This window comes from Nicotiana attenuata, unplaced genomic scaffold, assembly GCF_001879085.1.
Source record: "Nicotiana attenuata strain UT unplaced genomic scaffold, NIATTr2, whole genome shotgun sequence".
NCBI classification, from domain to species: domain Eukaryota; kingdom Viridiplantae; phylum Streptophyta; class Magnoliopsida; order Solanales; family Solanaceae; genus Nicotiana; species Nicotiana attenuata.
This window is the reverse complement of record NW_017670238.1, coordinates 145567-172908: the sequence shown is the minus strand read 5'-3', so window position 1 is coordinate 172908 and position 27342 is coordinate 145567. Positions and strand designations below refer to the sequence as shown.

The 27342-nt window shown below is 40.2% G+C and overlaps 2 protein-coding genes across 2 annotated transcripts in view; both read right to left on the bottom strand.

The window, feature by feature from the left end:
* Window positions 1-1273: 1273 nt before the first annotated feature.
* Window positions 1274-3911, bottom strand: LOC109236428 (NADH-ubiquinone oxidoreductase chain 6). Its single transcript, XM_019402612.1, has 4 exons — window positions 3072-3911; window positions 2626-2796; window positions 1814-1923; window positions 1274-1378 (listed from the first exon to the last, which is right to left on the bottom strand). Exons 1-4 carry the CDS (start codon window positions 3712-3714, stop codon window positions 1274-1276), a joined length of 1029 nt encoding a protein of 342 aa, XP_019258157.1. The 5' UTR covers window positions 3715-3911.
* A 72-nt stretch (window positions 3912-3983) lies between these two features.
* The window catches only part of LOC109236427 (ribosomal protein S4, mitochondrial), a 45474-nt gene continuing 22115 nt past the window's right edge, over window positions 3984-27342 (bottom strand). Inside the window, exons 3-4 of the mRNA XM_019402610.1 lie at window positions 6694-6724; window positions 3984-5503 (exon numbers count right to left, since the gene is read on the bottom strand). Coding sequence (XP_019258155.1) covers window positions 4376-5503; window positions 6694-6724 — 1159 coding nt within the window. The 3' untranslated portion in view covers window positions 3984-4375. The remainder of the gene's footprint in view (window positions 5504-6693; window positions 6725-27342) is intronic.

Below are 27342 nucleotides of genomic sequence, written 5' to 3'. Positions count from 1 at the left end.
GGAAAGGAACGGACTCACTCGCCCTACTTCTAAAGATAGATAGAAAAGGTTAGGGGGTCCCAGCTGCTGAGGTGGCGTAGTGACAGGTGAGAGCAATAACAACAAAAGCAGCGGAAGATCCTGCAGTAGTATATTCGGTAGTTTGCGGTGGAATAGATTCAAGCGTCCGGGCCAGTAGATCCACAGCAAATAGGCGTTGACTTAGTTGCTTTTGCAGTTTATTTTAATCCCGATGTTGATCCGACGCAACTTACCGGTGATAGTCGCAGCACCAGGAGCTTTCAAGGGAGGGGGCCAGGATCTCTAGTTCTGTTCTGGAATCAAAACAAAAAATCTAACTAAATAGGCAGCGAGCCGTTCAGATGAGACCCGAAGACCAGGAAGAATAAATAAGCAAAGGGAGGGGCTTCTTCCTTCAACAGAGGTAATGCTTATTCTTCTCCTTCCTGGTACTCTTGAATAAGGCAAGGCTTTTCCCTATTCCCTATCAAAAGCACTTTCAGTAGAAAAATGAATTCGTCTCAAATCAAAAGAAGAAGACTCCGCACCTTCAACTAATTCAAGCAATTCAGTCAGTAGGAAAGTCATATAACTGAACATTGAATTATATACAACCTCGTGAACATTACAACCAATCAATCGAGAGTCTTCTATACATTTAGAAACTTTCTATTTATTCCCGAACGCACAAGAAAAGGTAGAACCTTTGGGAGGTACTTTCGTTCTACTTTACTATAGCAGTTTTAGATCTGCCGGTCGCTCTCTTGCAAGTGCTCGTCTAGCTCCCTCTCCTTGATCTCTTCTTTTTGTTTTTAGCCGGATTTGGCCTTTTAGCCATCCCTTCGATCAAATAGAGCTTCCTATCCTACGTTTTTCTTTTTTTCCCACGATAGCGATATTCCTTTGCTACTTCTTTCCTCGGCTAATGGAAAAAAATCCTTCTTTTTACCCTGCCTGGCGCCATCCATCTCCAAATAGTAAATGCGCTGCTGAGCTCAGATGTCCGCTCGTCTGGCAAGTTGGCAGCAAGCACTTCCTCCCCTCTTTGTGTGGAAAAGCTTCTGAAAGCCTATTAGTTAGTATTAGTAAAAAACCTAGTTAAGGGGTCCGTAGTTGTCGCAATCGCTCATTGGTCTTCACCTCAAGTGCTTTCTTCAATGAGTCCAAGTCTGCCTTCGCGGATAAGAAATCAAGGACTTGTCGGTAGATCAGCTAGCTCGCGCTCTAGTCTTTCATTGATCTTTTCTACCCCTCGCTCTATGAGGATGCGCGCCTATCCAGAACGTGCAAAGTAAAATAGCGGTAGATCAACTGGGTATAGATCGACACATAGGCTGCTGGCAGAGTGGGGGGCAGAATCACACAGCAAGAAAGCTTCCTGTCAATCCAAAAATGTTAGAAAGAGAATTAGATCTAATCTCGTCAAGTGGGCTTATTCAATTTCTGAAGTTAGATTGAAGATTGAGAAAGCCGGCCAGTAGTGCCTTTAGCGAATGCGTTCACGAGGCCGGTCCCCGGTGGCTAAGAAGCTTGATCACTTTGTTGAATAAAGCAAGTTGACGTGATGATCGAATCTGGGTGAAGTGTCGCTACTTGGCCCAGCGTTATCGAGAAAAGGTTTTGTTTCCTTAGTCTTTCTTGTGCACTTTTTTTGGTCTACTTAGTCTATCTGAGTGGGCTTGGTTGGCAGGGTCAGGGTCTTTCGCATTCTTATCTAAAAAAGAGTAAGAGGGCGGTTCCCTCAATTGTGGCATCGCCTTCATCATCCCTCGGACAGGTTGATGAGCTTTTGGACAATTCGATATGAGCGAACTCCAGAAGCATCAGACCGTCTGTAATGGCTCGTCCCTAGTGCCTTTGAACGAACTGAAAGGCCTCTCTTCAACTCCCTCTGAGGTTTGAACTGCCAACCAACTCTTTCGACTGCGAGTCATCAAAAGAATGAATGACCACTAGAGGGGGAAAGCGATAGAAATTGGTTCCCTACGACGTCTTCTGTCTTCGCGCTTTCTAAAAACCACCCTAGCCTTCCACGCAAGCTGTAGTACCCCCGGGAATCTTTTCAAACCTTAGTCAGGGCTACTTGAAGATCCTTTCATCTCTTCTTTCTTTGTGTTGAGAGAGAGTCGCCAAAAGGCTCATTCCAGGAGTGAAAGAGAACCTGGCTTGCTTAGCAACCAAAGCTAGCTTACTAAGGAAAAACCTGTTAATGGGAGACCCTTCTTTGCCGGGCCGGGCCGGGTACTTCTCCTTTATCCCTTGCCTTGCTTTTTTGCTCGGCCACTCTCTGTTCTTAAGTAAGGGTTCCCCTCTCTTAAAAAAAAGAATATGTTAATCGTTACCGATACCAGGCAGAGTTGCTTTTCCTTGCTCCAGAGGAGATTGGTATTGGTAGAGTCGCATTCAACCCCGTCTTTTTGCCCTTTGGCTGGTAATCACATCGGCCATAAGGTGGTCTATCACCTCGGTTGGGGAGAAAAGCTTTTTTGTTGTCGGAAAATCCCTCTCCGCTTTATTAAACTCTTCCCTTAGGCGAGAGCTCACTCAATTCCTTTTTAAACTTTCGCAAAGCTCTCTTTTCCTTAGAGTGAGTTAGTTTTGAATGAAAGCAGGTTTCATCCTGACTTTCATCAGGGACAGGTACGGGGTCTGGGTCGGTCGATACGATGAACGGGAAATCAAAAAATCTTGCTTCATTGAAGTCCCTCATGGAAGAAGAATTGGCTGATGTAGAAGGCTTATTTGTTATCGTATCCACCACATAGTTTACATACTCAGACAAGCTGACTCCAGCGCCTATAGTAATAGTCATACTAAAGCTAAAGAGATCCCAATAGTCAATCCGCTACGCCCCAATGTTGTCAACGAACAATCACCTTGCCTTACTAATATATGAATTTATTCGCATTGTCTTCCTCCAACAGGAAGGAGAGCAGCTGATTCTAGGGATGCCCATTTGTCCACATCAAAAGGAAAGGAATCAGTCCGGCAGCAAGAGAGGAATTCCTCTAAGCCGTATCATCAATGTTAATAGCATTTATCGATGCTTCTCCACACTGTCCTGGTCTCACGATGTGGATTCGAACCACTGCTTCTCCTTATTGTCGTGAGTGGGTCTGTCGTCCTCTTCATTATAGTCCTCCTAGAATCTAGAGCATTTCGTCGAAATACATCCTGTCTTTTCACCTTAGTAGTCCTATGCATAGTCAGTACTATAGCCCCAATCATGGCTACTAATAAAATAAGACTAGAAACCAAAAACCAGACGAAATAGTAGGTATAAAGTAAATTGCCCAATGTTTCCAAATTAGTCCAACTTCGTACCTTTCCGGCATAAACCGTATATCTCAGAGAGGTCGTATTTCTTTGGGTTGGTAGTAATGGAATGCTTTCATTATCTAAAATAAAGAACATCTCCCACCAAAAGATCAGTCCAATAATACCACTCACAGGTAAATAGCGCAATACTTCTTCGTGAATCTCCGCTATTTGAATATGGAACATCATAACAACGAATAGGAATGAAACGGCTATAGCTCCTATATAAACTACTGGGAAGATCATAGCGAAGAAGTCGAGACCTAACAAAAGAAGTAAACCTGAAGTGTTGCGAAAGACTGGGATGAGAAACAAAACGGAATGTACCGGATTTTTAGCACGTACAACCATCAAACCAGAGACCAAAGCAGGGCTCGACAAAACAGAAAGTATCATAGTACGTCGTCCTTCCCTGAAATGGAACTTTCATGCTGGAGCAAGAACTAGCATGAAAGTCGATCTATTACGACCAGCGCGGTTGTTCCTATTTCATTTTCTTCTTCCAAGCCCTTCTTAGAAAGCACTCACTGAGTTACTTACGGAATCTCAAATCTCTCTCGACGCCGAGAATTATTTATGTGTCCAGGTCGATTAGAGGTTCGGCTTCCTTCTCCCCCACCTTTTAGCCTTCTGGACCCCTGAAAAAAAAAAAAAAGAAAGCTGAAATCAAAAAGAAAGAAGAGAAATTGGGCCATCTTTCCCGAGAGAGGCCGCCTTCTCTCAGGCCAGCAGTCTTCTACTTCTAGTCGACTGCTCTATGACGGGCTTCCCTCTTTCCTTGGCTCTGCTCGCTCGTCTACGCTCCGACCCAGCAAGTAATAATTGAAAAACGATGTTTCCTTGCCTGCATTAAGATTTAAAACTTGTCGTCAAAAAAAAGGCAATCAATCAGAATCAAGAAAAAATATGGAAATAGTGAATCAAGATCTAGATGGATCCCTATCTTTATCTCTATCCACGGAGATACCTATCTATATGGAGAGAGATCTATCTATGAATCGGCCTAGACTATCCTCTATCCGGATAGATATGTCCCTATGAGCGACTACGCCGATCTTTATATGTTTTGGCCACGTCCCTTTCCGCTCCGAAGAAGAAGGTTTGGATCTTTCAATCTTATGTCGTGAGGTATGTGACCTATGTTAGGTCCATAAGATACCACAGCTTTTGGTGTTCTATGATTCACCTCCGAATAATGAGTAGGTAGTTCGATCCTTTTTATTTTGATCTTTTTAGTAAACTGATGGGGGGATGCGGAGCAATAGGTCGAATTACTATATAAAGAAGAGTTGTAAACTATAGGACTTCTTGTTCGAGTAGGAATATTTCGGTTTTTCTCGTTCCTTCTCTTCGATAAGAATAGGGATTTGAAATGATACAAATTCCTCTTCATTCTGTTGTGCTCAGCGAAAGAACTGCCTAAGCATACTTTTTCGGATCCAAACTTCTTTGTTCTTTCTAAGTCTTCTTCTTGCATAGAAGAACGCAACTGTTGCAAAAACCGGGATTTTAGTAGTAGGCGGCATCCCCTCTTAGTTTTGAGTAGGCGGAACCATTCTGTTTTGGTTCTTCTCCACGGGTGATCCAGGAATTTTCCTATTATTTTTTCAACTGAGATTTCGATATAGAAGGATCTCTTTATTTCTTCACCGCGGGTTCTCGCATCATTTTCTTGAAAAGATATTATATCACCATGGGAGAGTTTAAAATGAGTAATGTTAACCACTCCATTATTCACACAAACCCTTCTATGACTTATCGGCAGCCTTGCTTGAGGAATAGTTTCACAAAAATGGAGACGAACCGGGATAACGTCCGATCTTGTTTCTGGATTGAGTAGAAAAGGGATATATGAAGTTCGTTCTCTTCCTCTGTGCATCTCTGTGATGGGTAAATCTCCATAAAAAAGGGACAACTTTCGTGTAGTTTGTGATTGGATGTAACTGTTAAGATTTTCTCTAGAATAAATCTTTCTCTTAATAGATCTCTTCTTGTTCCTCAATCTTCGGAGAATACGGCGTTGTATTATTGTAAGTTCTCTGTTCCAAACATTTCCTGAAAGTAGACGACAAGTTTTAAATCTTAATGCAGGCAAGGCATATCTCGTTGAATCAGTCTTTTTCGCCACATCGCGTATAACGGGAATCGAACCCCCTCCGCTGCTGGCGGGCAGATGTATAATGTACTACTTCGATCCAGCAACTTGTTAGGAGTAGGTTTTGGCTTGCCCCTTTCTTCTTATTAGTCAGATAGGTTTTCCACCCTTTCCCCTTTTAATATAATAATAAGGTAAGCTTCCAAAGCTCCTTTCTTCAGCTGGTGCGCAGGAGCACACTTTCGTTTTCCCCTTTACAAGGGGCTTTCATGAATAGGGATTTCCCGCCAGCAGTCTTCTCTTCCTATCACTTCACTTCGTTCTAGAAATCTGATCTCACCGGGCCGGGCGAAGGGGAAGGAAGAGATGGGTGGTCCGGGAACAACAACGAGAGAGGGCTCGTAGCCCCCCCTCTCACTCTTCCCCACGCCTATTTGTTCACCCGAGATGCAGAACTCTTTTTTTTTTTTTTTAATGAATAGATAGAGCCATGATACATTCCGAAATATTGTAAAGGTAAATAGACTCTTTTCGCCCCCTTTTCGATGTCTGCCTGAGGACCTATGTTAATGTTTTGGAAAGGGGATGTTCGCCTTTTGTAACAAATAGACCCACGATACGGACTAATATATGTTCTTACCCGTAAGCATAAGTAAGATCTATTCATAGTTGGTCAGTCCCCCACGGCAGGGCTTCTCGCTTTTCATGAATGTGTCTCCCCCTCTGCTTATGTGAGTTTTACCCGCCTTTTACTCTGCTTGCTTCTGACTCCCTATGAGCCCTTACTTTTTCGGAGGGTCGGCGGGACATGGGAGCCTCAGCTCATGCATCGGTTTACCGAAATAACCTCTGCTCTCCCACTTCCTTCTATTCAAAAGGCGAGCAGCCCTTAAACAAAAAGGCCTAAGAGGGTTCTTCTTTATATATTACATAAGCCCTAAAGTAGGTAGCCCCGAAAGCCGAACTCAGCAGAGTGGGTTTTGGCTTGCCCCTTTCTATCTTATTAGTCAAACCTAAACGTCCTTATTTCAAAAAACAGCGCTAACACCCTATCTATAGTAAGGGGCCTTTTCAATTCAATCTCCCACTTGATTTCGGACAGTCAAATATAAAGACTCTTTGTTAGCTCTTCGTGCCTCCTTGACTTCTCAAACTGAACTAAGACTGTCCAACTAGAGTATAGCCGGAAGGAGCTCTTTTTGTATTGAAAGTGTTTTCAAATAGCAATCCATCGCGTCGGTAATAAGACTTAGAGTAAACGAACGATTCAAGCTCCTTACAGAAGGCAGTTCAGCTTGATAACTCGATAAGCTGTATTGACAGAACAAAACCACTCTTTCAAAGGTGGGATCAATCCCAACCTATTCTTCTTAGCCTAACAGTCTATTCGTGGAAGTAAATTATCCAAAAAGTCTCCTTACTAGACCTAACATCCTGTCATCGCTTTCAGATACAAGGAAGTTGGACTAGTTATTAGACCAATTATCTCATGCTCTCTCTCTCAAACCCAGCCAAAGGAGCACATCTAGTTGAAAGACTCTCATTCTTATTTAGAATGGGAAGATCTTACAGTTCGTAAAAGCTTAAGCTTAAGAGCTTTATCCATAAGTAATGAGAGGAGACTTTTAGAAAATCCTCATGCCTTCTCTGGAGACAGAGATCTTACTGCTACCTCCGAGTCTGACAATCTAGTCTTCTAGGCTTTTCGCTTTTAGAATCCTCTTTCTCTCTGATCCTTCGTGCGTTCTTTATCCTATTCCGGTTCGATTTAGCTTTCTTTTAGTTGCTATATCTTTATTTTGAAGAAAGGTGGATCTATAGGGGAAAGGATAAATATATAGTATCAATAAGAAGATAGTTTGATTTTCTTGTTTGCACATATGTATTGTCTAATCTTTGAGAATCAAGCTTTTCCCCTTCCGTAAGCGCATATAGGTAAGTGGGCCCTCGGCTATTTAGAGGACTCCTATTGTCTTTCTTTTATTTACTGGAGTTTCTTGTTCTCGCGCCCCCCTGGTACCGAGACCCCCGATAATCTCTTGCAGGGCGCACAAGGCCCTTAGTCTTACCTCATGCAGTTTCTGCTTTCTTGTTGGCTTGACGGTGCTTTCCTTCCTCTATGGAGAGAAGACAGAAAAAGGATGTTTCCCGCTTTCCGTCCGTCGTGTATTCCCCCTTATGTCTTTTGTTAGAACGAGAGGGATGGGCTCCCCGCTAACACTTTTTCAGATATTCCCCCTTCCAAGGATGCTTTCTCGAGCCTTTTTCCCTCATCCCTTTTGGTTTGGGGACGACAAGTACTTCATCTCGAGTAGGACACCGGTGATCTCTACATTCACCTATGTAATTTCGAAATCTGCTTTCAAACAGCTCCGTTTTCTAAGGGAGAGTGGACTAAAAAAAGGAGAAGCGTCATGCGTCATGCTTTTGTAGACCAGCTAGTATACATTAAAGAAAGTGGCTTCCTCAATTAAACTAGCTTCCTCATCTTCGCTTCCCCCCAACAACTTCACTCCAGAGGAATCACATATTCTTAAGCGAGAAGATCAGACTCTTATTATTGAATTTCCATTGTTTGCACGTAATAGCTCATTCTCTATATTTTTTTATGCTCAATCTTTCTGTTTTCCTTTTTCAGTATAAAAGGAAAGCGAAGTGACTATCATCGGAAAGTCACGAGCGCTTATAGGTATGAATTTAAGCGAATCTTTCTATCTTGCTATCTTGACCACGCAAGCAACAATAACCTAAGCTCAGATTGATATCTACTGTTTTACAAACTCAGCCACCTTTTGCTCAGATTTGAAACTTAAATGATATTTCTAAATGATGTTTTGGGCTGAGAACTACTGTTTTACTAATGCCCGAGAGGCTTGTGATGATATCTGACTGAGTGCGGCCGAGGGTCATATGTGAGGATACACTGAGTGATATGAGGCCGAGGGCTTGAGATACATTTATACGCCACGAGGTGGCTTGAGTGATGTGAGGCCGAGCGCCGAGTGATGTGAGGCCGAGTGCCGAGAGATGATGCCACGAGGTGGCTTGATATAGCGCTTGGGCGTAAGGGGCCCCTCCGGAGTCTGCACACCCCCAGTGAGCGCATGTACCCATTGATCTGAGAGTGAGCCCCAGGGGCTGAGAGTGAGCTCGAGGGGCTGATACGATTCTGAGAGTGAGCCCGAGGAGCTGGTATTGTTTTGAGATATGTGCCCGAGGGGCGGACCTTTATGTGTTCATCTTTCATATTTACTGGTCATTTTACCTGTTATACTGTGATATTTGTGCCCGAGGGGCAGATTTTCGGTGCTTGCATTCATTGCGTAACTGTTGAAAAAGTCATTTTCAAAAGAGTTTAAGCTGAGCTAAGATATTTCTAAAGATTTCACAGCTTCACTGCTTTTCTCAAAGGGTTTTACACTGCTTCTATACAGCATGTTGGTTTGCTTTACGTGATTTCTTACTGCTCAGTTGTTATTTACCATTATTACTCACTGAGTTGGAGTACTCACTTTACTCCCTGCACCGTGTGTGCAGATGCAGGTATTTTTGCACCCGATAGTGGGTTTTGACTGAGCGGAGGCAGAGTTATCGGAGTTAGCAAGGTGACTACCAGCGTTCGCAACACCGCTTTTTCTCCCTTTGTTTATTAGTCCTATTTCGCATATTTCAGACCTTGTAGTTGTATTTATACTCTAATAGATGCTCGTGACTTGTGACACCCCGGTTTGGGCTGTGCCGGGTTGTATTTCCACTAATTATTATCATTAAATCATATTTAAACTGCCTATGAACTGTTTAATTGTTTTAAAAGGATGAATCGGGTTTAGTTGGCTGGCCTTGTCCCCACGAGAGGCGCCATCACGACCGGGTCTGGGTTTGGGTCGTGACAAGTTGGTATCAGAGCTATATGAGATAGGGTGACGTGGGATCACCCCCGGGTATGTGCATGGTAAGGTTATTCAGCAATTGGGTCGGCTTTTGGAACAACTCTGGGCACGTTCGAGGACGAACGAATGTTTAAGTGGGGGAGGATATAACGACCCGACCGATTGTTTTGAGTTTTTACACTTTGTTCGTCAGTTCCCAGGCATGACTTGCCCCGTATGGTGTATTATGACTCATGTAATCGTTGGTTTTGGTTTTCAGGGTAATCAGAATGAAATGGGAAGAACGGTTCTCAGTTTAAAGCTTGAAATTGGAAAGGTTTGACCAAGATTTGACTTGTTTGTATATGATTTCGGATCGAAATTTTTATGATTTAGTTAGCTCCGTTAGGTGATTTGGGACTTAGGAGCGTGATCGGAATGCATTTTGGAAGTCCGTGGAAGGTTTAGGCTTGAATTGGCGAAATTAAGATTTCGGCGTTTTCCTGTTGATAGGTGAGATTTTGATATTAAGGTCGGAATGAAATTCCGAGAGTTGCAGTAGCTTCATTATGTCATTTGGGATGTGCATGCAAAATTTCAGGTCATTCGGACGTGGTTTGGTTGGGTTTTTGATCAAAAGCGTATTTCGGAAGATTTTTAGAAACTTAAGCTTGAATCCGATGCGATTTTGGGTTTCATGTGAAGAACCGCAGAAGCGGAGGATTTGACCGCACATGCGGTACCGTAGAAGCGGGTTTTGGGCCGCAGATGCGAAAAGGCCTGGGCAGACCATATATGTTATTTCATTTCGCGATTTTGGGTTATTTCACCATGGTTGCCTTCGACCTTGGAGCTTTTTGGGAGATTCTGAAGAGAGAAATCAAGAGACTTCGTTAAGGTAAGGAATTTTGGACCTAAAACTCAATTTTATGGTTGTATTTCATGAATTTAGGGCTGTAATTGAAGGAACTAAAGGACAAAATGGAGGATTAGGGCTTGAGTTTAAGAGGCCTTTAAATGGGGATTTGAGGGGTCATTTGGACTCCGATTTTAGTATGTTTGATATGTATGAACTCGTGGGGAGACGAGGAATCTAATGATGTAAAAAATTCTGAGTTTCGAGAAGTGGATCCGGGGCTCGGGTTTTGGTAATTTCAGGATTTGTGCCCGTTATTGATTGTTTTCGCTTGGGCTTTGTTCCCTTAGCATATTGTGATGTATTCGTTCTGATTTTGGATAGATTCGACGCGCATGGAGGCCAATTTGCGGGGCAAAGGCGTTGCGAGCTAGAGATTTCGCCGGTTCGAGGTGAGTAATGATTGTAAATGATATCCTGAGGATTTGAAACCCCGGATTGCACATCGTAGTGCTATATTGAGGTGAGACACGCGCTGGATGATGAGCGTGGGGTCTTTTACTACTGGGGATTTGCGACTCGGGCCGTCCCGATTGATGATTTTACTGCGTATTTGACTGGAACTTGTTTGTTATCATCATGATTTGGGCTGATTGCCATATTTGCGCTTCGTGCCAATTATTTGAACCCTTCGGGGATTTTTATCACTATTTCCTCACTGTTTTGACTTATTACTTGAACTCAATCCTGTTGATATCTACTGTTTTACAAACTCTGCCACCTTTTGCTCAGATTTGAAACTTAAATGATATTTCTAAATGATATTTTGGGCTGAGAACTACTGTTTTACTAATGCCCGAGGGGCTTGTAATGATATGACTGAGTGCGGCCGAGGGCCATATGTGAGCTGAGTGATATGAGGCCAGGGCCTGAGATACATTTATACGCCACGAGGTGGCTTGAGTGATGTGAGGCCGAGTGCCGAGTGATGTGAGGCCGAGTGACGAGAGATGATGCCACGAGGTGGCTTGATATAGCGCTTGGGCCGTAAGGGGCCCCTCCGGAATCTGCACACCCACAGTGAGCGCGGGTACCCATTGTTCTGAGAGTGAGCCCGAGGGGCTGAGAGTGTTCTAAGAGTGAGCCCGAGGGGCTGATACGCTGAGAGTGAGCCCGAGGAGCTGGTATTGTTCTGAGATATGTGCCCGAGGGGCGGACCTTTATGTGTTCATCTTTCATATTTACTGGTCATTTTACCTGTTATACTGTGGTATTTGTGCCCGAGGGGCGGATTTTCGGTGCTTATCNTGTTATTTACCATTATTACTCACTGAGTTGGAGTACTCACTTTACTCCCTGCACCGTGTGTGGATGCAGGTATTTTTGTACCCGATAGTGGGTTTTGACTGAGCGGGGGCAGAGTTATCGGAGTTAGCAAGGTGACTGCCAGCGTTCGCAGCATCGCTTTTTCTCCCTTTGTTTATCAGTCCTGTTTCGTATATTTCAGACCTTGTAGTTGTATTTATACTCTAATAGATGCTCGTGACTTGTGACACCCCGGTTTGGGCTGTGTCGGGTTGTATTTCCGCTAATTATTATCATTAAATCATATTTAAACTGCTTATGAACTGTTTAATTGTTTTAAAAGGATGAATCAGGTTTAGTTGGCTGGCCTTGTCCCCACGAGAGGCGTCATCACGACCGGGTCTGGGTTTGGGTGGTGACATAAATATAGCACAGATCTAAGAGATGCAAACGAAAGTTAGGGTTTCAAAGGAAGCCCAAATAGAAACGGAAGAACCTGCTATAAACTTCAAAGATCGTAACAAATATATTGTGATTTTGCCCAAAATCACACCGGAGAAGCCATGAACAACCAAAACAGCAACCCTAGATACAAGTCGGCATGGCCCAGGGCCCTTGAAGGTCTCAGAGATGATGAGCAAGGCGATGGAGGGACCATTGGAGGCTTGGGGTTGAAAGGTGATCGCCGGAGAAGATCGGAGAGGGAGGCGGCGGTTGAAGAGGGATTAGGGTTAGGTTGAGAGAAGAGAGAGGACGAGAGCATTTGAAGGTGGCAGGTTGTGAAGAATGGCTAGGGTTAGAGTGGTCTTAGGAATTAAAAAAGGAAATGGGTCGTATGGACCGTTGATCTGGGAGATCAACGGCCAGGATTTGATCGGGTAGATGGGTTCTGGGTTTGGGTAGGTGTATATAGGTTCTGGGTCGGGTTAAATGGGTATGAAATTGGGCTGGGGAATGGGTTCAATTTGGGCTACAATTGAAAGCCAAATCTGGCTATAATTTAAATAGACACTTTTCCCTATTTAACTTATAAAAAATAATAAGTAGTTTCTGGAAAATAATTTAATGTGCCAAGCAATTTAAAATATGTAATTAGCATTTTAAAAATATAGGGACCAATTTCACGCATATAAAATGTAATGATACATAAAAGGGTTTATATCGCGATTATATGCAATTTAGCTTGAAAAATACCAAATGCAATTATAAAAAATGCATAAAAATATATCAACCATATTTTGGCATAAGTATAGAGATTAAATGAATAAATCATCATAACAATAATTTGGGAAATAATTATTGGGAATTTTATGAATAAAAGGGAAGAAAATAAATCAATTTAAATCCTTAACATCATGGGAAAAATTATAAAAATCTTGTGCATAGTTATATATGCATATATATGCTATTTGAAGGTATTTCTGCATATTTAAAAATATATAGGGAAAAATTGGGTATCAACAGGAGGCATATGAGAGGCGTAGGCCTGTTGGTTCGGCACCCCTTACTTGGCAGCGGTTCTCCGCTCTATTTTTGGAAAAGTATGTCCCACAGTCCCGTAGAGAGGAGCTGCATAGGCAGTTCGAGCAGTTGGGACAGGGGGATATGACTGTTACTCAGTACAAGATAAGGTTCTCAGAGTTAGTTCGTCATGCTATTTGGCTGGTTGCTACGGAGAGAGAGAGGATCAGGAGGTTTGTTGATGGCCTCACATACTAGCTTCAGGGAGCGAGAGTGTTCTCCAAGATTGATCTCTACTCAGGTTATCACCAGTTGAAGATCAGGGACTCGGATATTCTTAAGACAACCTTCAGGACCCGATATGGTCATTATGAGTTCTTGGTGATATCTTTTGGGCTGACCAATGCCCCAGCAGCGTTCATGCATTTTATGAACAGCGTGTTCCTGTCGTATCTCGACTTGTTTGTCATAGTCTTCATTGATGATATTCTGGTATACTCGCGTAGTTAGGAGGAGCACGCGGAGCATTTGAGAGTGGTGTTGCCGAGATTGAGAGAGGAGAAGCTTTATGCAAAGTTCTCCAAATGTGAGTTTTGGCTCAGTTCAGTGGCTTTCTTGGGGCACGTGGTGTCCAGCGAGGGTATTCAGGTTGACCCAAAGAAGATAGAGGCGGTTCACCATTGGCCCAGACCGTCCTCAGCTACAGAGATTTGCAGCTTCCTTGGTTTGGCGAGTTATTACCGCCGGTTTGTTCGGGAATTTTCATCTATTGCATCGCCCTTGACCAAGTTGACTCAGAAGGGCGCTCCATTTCAGTGGTCTGATGAGTGTGAGGAGGGCTTCCAGAAGCTTAAGACTGCCTTGACCTCAGCTCCAGTATTAGTATTGCCATCAGCTTCAGGTTCTTATACCGTGTATTGTGATGCTTCGAGAGTTGGCATTGGGTGTGTTTTGATGTAGGAGGGTAGAGTGATTGCTTATGCTTCTCGACAGTTGAAGCCCCATGAGAAGATTTACCCTGTTCATGATTTGGAGTTGGCTGCCATTGTACACGCGTTGAAGATTTGGAGGCATTATTTGTATGGTGTGTCTTGTGAGGTGTTTACTGATCATCGTAGCCTCCAGCACTTATTCAAGCAAAAGGATCTCAACTTGAGGCAGCGGAGGTGGTTGGAGTTGCTAAAGGATTATGACATTACTATATTGTATCACCCGGGGAAGGCCAATGTGGTGGCCGATGCTTTGAGCCGAAAGGCGGTGAGTATGAGGAGTTTGGCATATATTCCAGTTGGGGAGAGACCTCTTGCAGTTGATGTTCAGGCCTTGGCCAATCGGTTCGTGAGGTTGGATATTTAGGAGCCCAGTCGGGTATTGGCTTGTGTGATTTCTCGGTCTTCCCTATATGATCGCATCAGAAAAAGCCAGTATGATGATCCTCATTTGCTTGTCCTTAAGGACAGAGTTCAGCATGATGATGCCGGAGATGTGACTATCGGTGATGATGGGGTGTTGAGGATGTAGGGCCAGATATGTGTGCCCAATGTAGATGGGCTTCGGGAGTTGATTCTGGAGGAGGCCCAAAGCTCGCGGTATTCCATTCATCCGGGTGCCGCGAAGATCTATCAGGATCTGAGACAGCATTATTGGTGGAGGAGAATGAAGAAAGACATTGTGGGATTTGTAGCTCGGTGCCTCAATTGTCAGCAGGTGAAATATGAGCACCAGAGACCGGGTGGCTTGCTTCAGTGGATGGATATTCTAGAGTGGAAGTTGGAGTGGATCACCATGGACTTTGTAGTTGGGCTTCCACGGAATTTGAAGAAGTTCGATGTTATTTGGGTGATTGTGGATCGGCTAACCAAGTTCGCGCACTTCATTCCTATCTGTACCACCTATTCTTCAGAGCAGTTGGCAGAGATATATATTCGGGAGATTGTTCGTCTGCATGGTGTCCCAGTTTCCATCATTTAAGATCGGGGCACTCAGTTTCCTTCACAGTTTTGAAGGTCTGTACAGTGAGAGTTGGGTACTCAGGTTGAGTTGAGCACAGCTTTTCACCCTCAGACGGACGGGCAGTCCGAGCGCACTATTCAGATATTGGAGGACATGTTACGCGCTTGTGTCATTGATTTTGGAGGGTCATGGGATCAGTTTCTACCGCTCGCAGAGTTTGCTTATAACAACAGTTACCAGTCGAGTATTCAGATGGCTCCATATGAGGCTTTGTATGGGAGGCGGTGTAGATCTCCAGTAGGTTGGTTTGAGCCGGGCGAGGCCAGGCTATTGGGTACAAATTTGGTGCAGGATGCTTTAGACAAGGTGAAGGTGATTCAGGAGAGGCTTCGTACAGCGCAGTCGAGACAAAAGAGCTATGCTGACAGGAAGATTTGGGATGTGTCCTACATTGTTGGTGAAAAGGTTCTGTTGAAGGTTTCACCCATGAAGGGTGTTATGAGATTTGGGAAGAAGGGTAAATTGAGTCCTCGGTTCATTGGGCCTTTTGAGGTACTTCGGAGGATTGGGGAGGTGGCTTATGAGTTTGCTTTGCCACCTAGCTTGTTGAGTGTGCATCTGGTATTTCATGTTTCTATGCTCTGGAAGTATATTGGGGATCCATCTCATGTTCTGGATTTCAGCACGGTTCAGTTAGATGGTGATCTGACTTATGATGTGGAGCCAAGCTATTTTGGAGCGTCAGGTTCGAAAGTTAAGATCAAAGGATATAGCTTCAATGAAAGTGTAGTGGAGAGGTCAGCCCGTGGAGGAGGCTACCTGGGAGACCGAGCGGCAGATGCGGAGCAGATATCCTCACCTGTTTGAGGCTTCAGGTATGTTTCTTGACTCGTTCGAGGACGAACGTTTGTTTAAGAGGAGATGTAACGACCCGGCCGGTCATTTCATGAGTTACCGCTCCGTTTCCCCCATTTCTGCTTCTTATTGCTTTGTTTATCAATTCTATATATGATCGAGTTGGTTGGCTCGGGTTTGGAGAGGTTTTGGTAAAGTTTGAGACACTTAGTCTCTTTTAAGAAAGCTTAAGATGGAAAAGTCAACCGGATGTTGACTTATGTATTATAGGGCTCGGATGTGAATTTCGATGATCCGGATAGCTTCGAGAGATGACTTGAGACTTAGGAGCGTGATCGGAATGTGTTTTGGAGGTCCGTAGTAGATTTAGGCTTGAATTGGCGAAAGTGGAATTTTGGCATTTTCCGGTTGATAGGTGAGATTTTGATGTAGGGGTCGGAATGGAATTCCGGGAGTTGCAGTAGGACCGTTGTGTCATTTTGGATGTGTGTGCAAAATTTCAGGTCATTCGGACGTGGTTTGGTAGCCTTTTTGATCAAAAGCGTAATTCGGAAGATTTTTAGAACCTTAGGCTTGAATCCGATGTGTTTTGGTCGATTTGATGTTGTTTGAGGTGTTTTCGAGATTGGTATAAGTTTGGATGGTATTATAAGACTTGTTGGTGCTTTTGGTTGAGGTCCCAGGGGCCTCGGGGTGATTTCGGATGGTTGGCAGAAGGTTTGGAAGTTGGATGTAGCAGCTGAAGCTAAGTCTGTTGTCATAACCGCACCTGCGGCTAGAGGACTGCAGGTGCGGGCTCGTAGAAGCATAGAGGGAGCCGCAGATGCGGCCAAGTAGAAGGTTAGCTGGAACCGCAGAAGCGATCGAGGAGGCGCACCTGCGATGGCGCAGGTGCGATATTTCAACCGCAGATGCGGAAATGGTCGATTAAGTGAGGACCGCAGATGCGGTGTCTTGGACCGCAGATGCGGTGGATGGACCGCAGATGCGAAAAGCCTGGGTCAGAATGTATATAATCTTTTCCTTCGCGATTTCAAAAGTTTCACCATTTTAGACGCAATTTCTAGAGTTTTGGGCGATTTTGAAGAGAGAATTCAAGGAGACTTCATTGAGGTAAGGTTTTGGATCATAAAAACTCGTTTCTATGGTATTATTTCACGGATTAGAGCTGTAATTATGGAAATTAAGGGTTAAATATGGAGGAAACTAGGGCTTGGAAACTTAGGCCTTTGATTAAGGATTTGATGGACCATTTGTGGTCGGATTTCGGAACTTTTGATATGTATGAACTCGTGGAGCGATAAGGAGTCTAATGATGTAAAATTTATCGCATTCTGAGACGTGGGCCCGGAGGTCGGGCTTGGTTAATTTTAGTATTTGCATTGTTTTTCGATTATTTTCGAGTGAACTTTGTCCCTTTAGCATATTTTGATGGTGATGCATGATTTTGCCTAGATTGGAGCATCCGGAGGTCGATTCGAGGGGCAAAGGCATCGCGAGCTAGAGTTTGAGCCGGATAGAGGTAAGTAATGATTGTAAATGTTGTCCTGAGGGTATGAAACCCCGGAATTCACATCGTTGTGATATATTGAGGTGACGCACAAGCTAGATGACCAGCGTGGGGCCGTGCACCTTTGGGGATTGTGACTTAGTCCATCCCGAATGACTGTTTTACCGCGTATTTGATTGAAAATTATTTGCTATCATCATGTTTTGGGCTGAATGCTATATTTAGGCCTAGTGCCAACTATTTCGACACTTAGGGGATTTTTACTGCTATTCCCTCACTATATTGACTTTATACTTGCAATCAGTCATGTTATATTCTACTGTTTTCATAACTCAGTCATGTTAACTCTGTTTTAACACTTTAAATAATATTTTAAATCATATTTTGGGTTGAGCATCATGTTTTACTGTTGCCCGAGTGGCTTATGAGATTCTGACCGAGTAAGGCCGATGGCCTATGTTGTGAGGACACTTTTGGGTCGGGCTGCACACCGCAGCAGTGATACACTGATTATGATTATGAGGCCGAGGGCCTGAGATTGTATGCCACGAGGTGGCTTGTTGATATGAGGCCGAGAGCCTAGTGAGTATGCCACGAGATGGCTTGAAATTGCGCTTGGGCCGTAAGGGGCCCCTCCCAGAGTCTGTACACTACCAGTGAGCGCGGGTACCCATTATAATATGAGATATAGCCCGAGGGGCTGGTGTTGTTCTATTGTTATTGCCCGATGGGCTGATTCTGTTGTTATTGTGCCCGAGGGGCAGTTTTTATGTGTTTATCTTTTCTAGCTGCCTTTCATTTACATGTTTAACTGCTAAAAGGTGTTTTATGAGATTTCATTGTTTTATTGTACTTTACTGGTTTTATTCTGCTTCTTTATAGCATATTGTTGTGTTTTACGAGATTTCTTATCGCTCAATCTTCATTTATTGTTATTACTCACTGAGTTGGAGTACTCACTTTACTCCCTGCACCCTGTGTGCAGATTCAGGCGCTTCAGGTCCTGCTAGTTAGGGTTGATAGCTTCCAGCAGATTTCTAGAGTCCACTAGGTAGCTGCTCGGCATTCGCAGCCCAGTGTTTCTCCCTCTTGTCATTGTTTCTTTTCCCTAGTACTGGATTTGTAATAGACTGTGTAGCCCTTTTTCCATATTTCGAGACTTATGTTAGATGCTCATGACTGGTGACACCCCAATGTCGAGCTGTATTGGTTGTTTTCCGCAAATTGTGCTATTTCACTTATATTTTGGGATCATTGGCATGTTAATGACTTAAATTGTGTTATTATAATTGTTTAAATTGAATTGGGAGTTGTGTCGGCTGGCCTTGTCTTCACGAGAGGTGCCATCACGACCGGGTCTGGGTTTAGGGTCGTGACAGTCTAATATTTATGATACTATATGAATATACTCACTTTTATAAAGTTTATTGTTAATGGGCATTTTGACTTATTGTTTTATTAGTATGTGTATTCATTTGAATTATTATTTTTTGGTACTTATTAGCTAATCTGGTTTTTATATCATCAAAATATATGATAATAATGCATATGCTTGAAATAACTATAATTACAGGATATTATGCAAAATGTAAATTTATAAAAAAAAATTAAAATATAAATTGTATACTCTAGCCAATTTGCCACGCTTTAAAAGTGTTGCCATATGTTTGTACGCCATGCTTTGTAAGTGTTCCTTTAGAAGCCACACTTAACAAGTGTGGCCTATAAGATAACAAATGCCACGCTTTCCGAGTGTAGCTGTAAGATATAAAAGCGTTCTCATATGGGGTATAGTAAGCGTTGTCTTTGTTATCTAATAGGCCACGCTTTTAAGCGTCGCTGGTAAGGCAACAATTGAAAAGCGTACCCTTAGGTCAAAGGTTACGTTTGTTATGGCCACCCCCAATAAAGCGTTGCCTAAAGTCGAAAAGTGTGGTCTTTAATCAAAGGCCACACTTTTTTGCTAGTTTAGGCCACACTTGTTCGGGGTGGTCGTAGGCCTAAAATGTTGTAGTGAGTACTGTACGTCTTCGTACGGAAGAATACCATGTGAGACTTAGTTTACAACGGATATATATTATATATGTTAAACTTATTTTTGACCTGACTCAGCAAACTAACTATTTATAAGCGTAATAGTGATGGTGCGTATAATGCGCATCTGAATATTGGTGGAATAGGAGGACTTATCAAAAGCCCTATCCGGAATATGGAAGGAAGGTTTTGCAAGGAGTAAAAAACACATGTAGACAAAATTTAAGAAATTTTTTCAAAAACCTACCAGCAATTGGCAATTTACTAACATGGCAGCTAAATAAATACATATCTTATCTGACAACTATAAATATTGAACAATAATCACGTTTAAGAAAAATATCCAAAGAATTTCTTTCCTAAAAAAGCGCCAAAGTGATTCAGTTTTTTAAGAATAAACAATAGTCCTAAAAATAAGCAAATATGACTGAAAATGTATGTGAGGATAATTTTCATCCAAAAATAACTCTTCCCTCCCTGTAGGCATAGTATACCCTTTTTGAGCGAAATTCTTGTCACAAAAAGAATTTAATTCAATAAAACTATTTAATATTATTTGCAATATATTATATTTAAAAATTTATTTACCATATATTTATACATAAGGAATAACAATGGTATACATGAGCATATAAATATTAAATTTGTTATACTTATACAATTAATGTATATTGATGATAAATACTTATACCTTCATAATATAAAATATATATTTTATATTTCAAATTACACATTACAAATATATTCAGGAATTTATTTAAATATACATAAATTATACATTAAATATATAATACATACAAAGAATATATATAGAATTATATATTATTTAATAATTATACATCAAACATATACTATATAAATAAAAAGATATAATGTATTTTTGTTTGAGAGAATAATGAAAATGTGATTTTAAGACCAACTATTTATTTGGAAAAAGAAATTCATCGAGAAACGGTAAGTTTAGAAAAGTTCAAATTAATGATGAGAGAGAAATGGATAGATTAATTTGGCTCAAAACTAATCCCTTAAATTATGGTATAGTGTTTAAACGTTTAAGAAATTGATGCTCATTAAATAAGGTAAGGGATCTTTGAAAATGCAACAACTGTAAATTGGATGTGCTTTTTTTGGAATAAAACAGAAGTATTATTATTTGTATAAATATATTTTAATAAGAGTCCTACCATGTAAAAATCTCTATTTTCTACCGACATTCAGCCCTTCATGCTGAAATTTATACTTTGCTCCCATGGCTGGAGTTAGCCTACACAAAGAATTTGTTTCCACTTGCGGTGGAAACATATTCTGATGTATTAATTCACTCAATAAATGAAACTGTTATGAAATATTATTTTGTAGTGGATGTCTATAACTCCTAAAGAAGTTACTTCCACTACTCTTCTTCATTATGTAGATAACTCCCACTACTTCTCACCATTATAGTTGTAACTCCCAACACCTCCATAACCTCCCCATGATCTTCCTCCATGATCTCAAATGTTTAATGTCATGTTTATGGCATTCTTTCGTATGCCTCTATGTAATCCCTATAAATAGAGGGTTTTGGCATCACATTGTATACACTTGAATACATAGAAGAAATAAGAAAGTTATCTCTTCTTCTCTTATTCTACTTATCTTCTTGTTCTATATTGTTACTTTGAGCTAAGTTTTGTAACATGTTATCAGCACGAATCTCCAACTAAATATGCTCTCATTTTTGTACACCTCTGTAAAAGCATATATTGTGCACTATCCTTATACCACAATTAGTGGCTATCAAACAAAACAAAAATAGAAGTCTTACAATTGATGGAAGCCACTAGAATGGATGCTAATACAAGATATGTTTACATCCTTCTAGTTCATTCATATTTTAGCTTTACTAATCTCAAAATTATTTATTTTGCCATGATACTTCTTCTGCCAAGTGGGATCTTACGTTTTTTCTTTTTCACATTAGATGATTGTAATATGAATGTTGACTTAAGTTTCTGTACTATTGCAGCCAATCTTTTGATTTGCATGTGTATTATACATGTCCATGGGCAGCCATTTTTTTGGCAATTGATGGAAATGTTATTTAAGGCTCCCCGTGATTAAAGGCTCAAGGGTGATGCATTATGGCCTATTATGCCGAAGGTTAAGGATAAGACGGTAGGTTTTAAGTTCCACCGCACCATGGGGGTAAGACATCGGGTTCGAGTCCTGGTGCACCATAATGATAAGAATTGACTTCGAGTCCCAATTCATTATTGTCTAACATGACTTATATGGGTAAGGCATTGGGTTTGAGCCCTAATGCACCATATTGATTATATAATGAAAGAAAAATAATGTATCTTTCATGAAAAGGCATGAAATGTCCCACTTGATTTGCTCCATTCTTGAAGAGAATGTGATAGCAGCGCATAATAAGTCTAAATGAAGACAAGTTGTTGACCAATAAACGTGGGCGTTCCAAAGATCAAATAATAATAGTCATCATTATGGTAATTGTAAAATGAGAACAATAAGGGTTCTCAAAATAGTCCTTCAAAATGTGAAGGCAATGTTTATCATCAAATTGGTGTGGAAAAATAACAAAGAACGTCGCTAATTATGATCCATTCCTTGAAGAGAATGTGACGTGTGATAAGCATTGAGAATGCAGACCCATTCATGAAGATGAATGTGGCAATATGTGTTAAAAGTAATGAATAAAGACGTGCTATGCATGATTGAATAAATACTATAACTCACATCTATGGGAGGTTTGAGAGAAAGAAATATCATAAACATTACTATGTGGTTACACGAATATGTCATTGGTCGTGTACATGTGGTAAGCCGAAAATATTTTGTCACGCCTTATAAAAGTTATTAAAGGCAAAATTAAAGCAAGAAAAGATTTTGCTTATGATGATTTTGACCATGAAAATTATTATGATAAGATAATTTTCTCTGTCACGAAAAAAAATTCATCACTTGGATGGTATTATAAAAGATCTTGTAGTGCAAAATTATTGAGAGCTCCAGAAGAGCGAATTTGTTACTACCCGAATAAATAAAATTATTCATGGCATTGGTGGTAGTAAGTCTCAAAAGAAACTTTTTGAGTTTCAAATGTATTAGCCAAAGTGGTTGGCATATTGAGACTATAAATGAAAGGAAGATTGATTATCTTCATATTACTATAACATACCGAGTAAATATGAAAGGTTACCCGACTTTTCTTCTATTTGTACTACACGAGTATAAGCATGATGATGGAATCACATGCCACAAGTAAACTAGAGGTTTACAGAAATAAATATTAGTTGGCATGACCGGTTGGCCATCCCGGTTCAATTATGATGCGAAAAAATTGATTGAGAATTCACATTGGTATATATTGAAGAAATAGAAGATTTTTCAAGAATTCTCTTGTGCTGCTTATTCTCATGATAAACCAGCTAAGGTTGGGATTGAATCTCTTGATTTTTGGAACGAATAAAAGGTGATATATTTATGGGCCCAGTCACCTGCCATGTGGACTATTTACTATTATATGATTTTAATAGATGCATCTATTGTATGGTCACATGTGAGTTTGTTATCAACTTGCACTTTGGTTTTTGCAATGTTGTTTGCTCAAATTATTAGAGCACAGTTTCAGAATATATATTATGATAATTTATCTTCATAATGCTGGTTTAATTCCAAGTTGGTTTAGCAGAAATTGTATGCCTCCAATTATAGCTAAACCATTGGTTATGAGAAAAAACTCCCAAATAGAAATTTGGTATGAGGTGTATTATTTAATATACAACAACACTTGTACGCATCTAGCCAACAAGTTATGATACATTCTCCCCATCACAATTGGTTCATGGTCAGGAACCAAATATTTCCATCTAGAAATGGATGTACTATATGATTTAATTGTACACCACAATGCACAAAGATTGGTCCCCAAAAAAGATTGGGGATATGTGTTGGTGATCCCAACATTAGGGGGAGAAAATGAGCAGCTGAAAAAAGTAATACATGGAGTGAATTATTATGAGTATACTTAGATCCTCGTAGAAGAAAATATGAACTTGAAGTTCAAGTGATAATTCATTTGCAAAATATTTTTAGGCACATTGCTGACCCAAACTAAATATCATATTTCAGCTACTAATGCTCCAAATTGAATAAAGTCCATGATGGACATAGTCTATGGAACGCATGAAGCGTAATAGACTAATCGGTTCCAAAGATAAAACTCCTTGAAGAAGGAGAGGAGCAAATGTTCAAGATGGTCATAATAAGGAGGCAAGTGCTATATAAGAGCACCATGACATAACACTTCATAAGACCTCTTGGGAGAGGCTCGGGTACCTAAAAATAATGAGATCTCGATAAGTTATGTCTTTATTGACTGATGATGGAACCTACGTTAAATGATCGTCAACAATGTTGTTGATATAATGTGGCGCTCAATACTATTAATGTTGACGAGGATCTTGAGCTCAAATCTGTCATGGAATTTGGACAGATAAATGATTGGCCAAATGAAAAATATGAAGTTTGGATGAATAGTCCCAACAACTGAGAGTATAAAGGCTATATGGAGATATTGAAATATGATTAGTATTATATTGCAAAAGAAATCCTTGATATAGATTTATTTATTCTAACAAATATTGTCAAGGTTTTGTTGTTTATGCAAATGCAGGCATTTATTGAAGTCCGTTCTTCAAACAATCTATTTGTATGTAAGGAATTGTCATATTATCATTTCACAAGATGTGTGACTTTTCTTTGAAGATAAGATTCCAATAATAATGAAGAAGCCGATGTTTGCTATCTCAATTGAAAAAAGAATATTGAAGGAGACTGAATAAATCATATATTTCATCAAAGTTCTTTGTCAGACACGATCTTCAACAGAATGATGAAATAGATGTTCAAGAAATTCGTTCAAGTGATAATTTGGCGGAATAATTCACCAAGGTATTGCCGATCTAGATATTAGGAAAGTTGTTAGACAAGCTTGGAATTCGTCGTCTCCGAGAAATAAAGTGATATTTTCATCAGGGGGAGGCAAATATGTGCTGTACTCTTTTTTCCTTAGCTAAGATTTTATCCCACTGGGTTTTTCTGGCAAGGTTTTTAATGAGGCAGCAAATAATGCGTATTACAAGATATGTGTACTCTTTTTCCTTCACGAAGATTTTTTCCCACAGGGTTTTTTCTTAGTAAGGTTTTAACGAGGCACATTATCTATAGACATCCAAGGGGGAGTGTTATGAAATATTATTTTGTAGTGGATGTCTATAACTCCTAAAGAAATTACTCCCACTACTCTTCTCCATTGTGTAGTTAACTCCCACTACTTCTCACCATTATAGTTGTAACTCCCAACACCTCCATAACCTCCCCATGATTTTCCTCCATGATCTCAAATGTTTAATGTCATGTTTATGGCATTCTTTTGTATGCCTCTATGTAATCCTATAAATAGAGGGTTTTGGCATCACATTGTATACACTTGAATACATAGAAGAAATAAGAAAGTTATCTCTTCTTCTCTTATTCTACTTATCTTCTTGTTCTATATTGTTACTTTGAGCTAAGTTTTGTAACAAAAACGGTTTAATTCAAATTTATTGAATGATTGATGAGGAGTCCACAGATTGATAACCTTATGCAACATTCTCTTAGGGAAGCAAACAACCTAGCCGATTCACGAATCGATGGAAATTTAGAGCTTTCTTATTGGAGTACGTACTTCCTTTTATTTACTACTTTATTTCATTACCACAAAGACTTGATTGAAAGTACATCGATAAGATTAGCTCCTTTTTGGAGCCGGTAATTTAGCTGGACGAGTATGAAGATGTTGGAGACTAGCTCTCATGTTGTGCTTCATGAAAAACTAAAGAACATGCCTAACAAATCGATTGCGTAGAATGAGCCGATAATCTCAAGGATTTTGGTAAAAAGTGTTGTGATATTTTCCAAAAATGGACAAAAGTTCAATCATGTGTCAACTTGCATGGGAAGTTCAAAACAAGTGTCGTACACTTGGCATGCCCTAAGCCTCTCAATTAGCCTATAAATAGGCCTTCAAATAGCCATCATGTATCAGCACAATTTTCACTTTTTGCCTCTTTTGTTCCTTTTCTTCCTCCTTAAAACATTTATAGTCTACATTGCTTTGTTCCCTCTTTTAAATAGCTGGGTTTGTAACATTTGATTTTGCTGATTTCTGTATCCTCTAAATAAATAGAGATGGGCTTGTTTAATCCTGGAGAAACATTTCACATTGCTGAAATAGTTTCTTAGGACAGTGCCTAGCACGACTCAAGCCAATTCGTGTGTATGCTTACAAATAATATTATTGCAGTATTATTATTGTTATATTTCGGTATCATTTCCCTACAAGCTAAGAAACTATGGCAAGTAATACTACTGCGTAAATTTTTGATGGTGCTACCAATTTTGGTGTTGTCTCTACTGCTACTGTTCCAGCTGTTCTGCCAGATATCCATGGTGTTGCAAATACGTTATTGCATCCACAACTTTGGTAGACACTAATGTCAAAATACAGGTATGTAGATAGACATGGTTACATATCTAATGCTAATATTAAAACCTTCAAGAAAAATGCACCTCAACGCAATAGTAGAGTTGGGATAAATGACAATCTCTCTAAGTCAAAATTAAATTTGACTAAAGCGGATAATATAATTATTGCGGTCATTTCCCAAATAATAATGTGGCCAGTGTGAGAGATTGGGTGATAGACTCTGGTGCTACTAGGCACATTTGTGCAAACAAAAATGAATTTTTGTCTTACACCCAAGTTGAGGAAGGAGAAGAAACTATTTATCTTGGTGACTCAAGAACAACTCGTGTTCTTGGGAAAGGAAAAATTCTTCTCAAACTCACATCTGGTAAAACTCTAGCATGAGTGATGTATTGCATGTTCCTAATATCCAAACCAATTTGGTTTCTGTGGGGTTATTAAGAAAAGTTGGAGTGAAGGTGTTATTTGGAAATAATGAGGTCGTATTGACCAAAATGATATTTTTGTGGGCAATGGATACTGTAACTATGGTTTATTTGTGCTTAATATTTCTGATACTAGCAATGAAAATGCATCTTCTTCTGCTTAGATGGTTGAGTCAATTTCTTTGTGGCATGCTAGACTAGGACATGTTAATGTCGCGTATATAAAGAAAATGCAGTCGCTAGGATTAATATCTGGTTTAGACTCAAGTAGTATTAATAAGTGTGAAATATGTGTTGAAGCTAAAAGTACAAGAAAGACTTGTTTTACTGTAAATAGAGAAGTTGAATTGTTATCTTTAATTCACACTGATTTAGGCGATTTAAAGCAGACTATGACTAGAGGTGGTAAAAGATATTATGTGACTTTTATTGATGATTTTTCTAGATATACTAAGTTGTATTTGCTTAGAAATAAAGATGATGCATTTAATGCTTTTATTTCTTATAAAACTGAGGTTGAAAATCAACTTAGTAGAAAAATCAAGAGAATTAGATCAGATAGAGGTGGAGAATATTTAACTTTAAATATTTTTTGTGAAAAGAATGGAATAATTCATGAAGTAACTCCGCCTTATTTACCTGAGTCAAATGGAGTAGCTGAAAGGAAAAATAGAACATTGAAAGAGATGATGAACTCTATGTTAGTTAGTTCTAATGCTCCTGATAATTTGTGGGGTGAAGCTATTCTATCTGCATGTCACTTACAAAATAGAATACCACATAGAAGAACATGCAAAACTCCTTATAAATTCTGGAAGGGTTATAAACTTAATTTAAAATATTTAAAAGTGTGGGGGTGCCTTGCTAAAGTTCTTTTGCCTGAACATAAAAAGAGAAAAATAGGTTCTAAAACTGCTGATTGCATGCTTATTGGATATGCTGAACATAGTGCTGCATATAGATTTCTTGTTTTAAAAAGTGATGTGCTTGATTGCAATACTATAATTGAGACAAAGAATGCAGAATTCTTTGAACATATTTTTCCACTATCTGATAAAATTTCTCATACACCTGTTGAAACAAATAGTAAAATTACCTCTAATGAGGAATTGAGAAGGAGTAA

What these genes read in the sequence shown, in the direction of transcription:
- LOC109236428 (XM_019402612.1), bottom strand. Translation starts at nt 3,714, where the DNA reads ATGATACTTTCTGTTTTGTCGAGCCCTGCTTTGGTCTCTGGTTTGATG. An exon ending in CGTACCTGTCCCTGATGAAA is followed by an intron (nt 1,924 to 2,625) that starts GTCAGGATGAAA and finishes GATGACTCGCAG; the next exon opens with TCGAAAGAGTTGGTTGGCAG. An exon ending in GACGGTCTGATGCTTCTGGA is followed by an intron (nt 1,379 to 1,813) that starts GTTCGCTCATAT and finishes TTGGATTGACAG; the next exon opens with GAAGCTTTCTTGCTGTGTGA.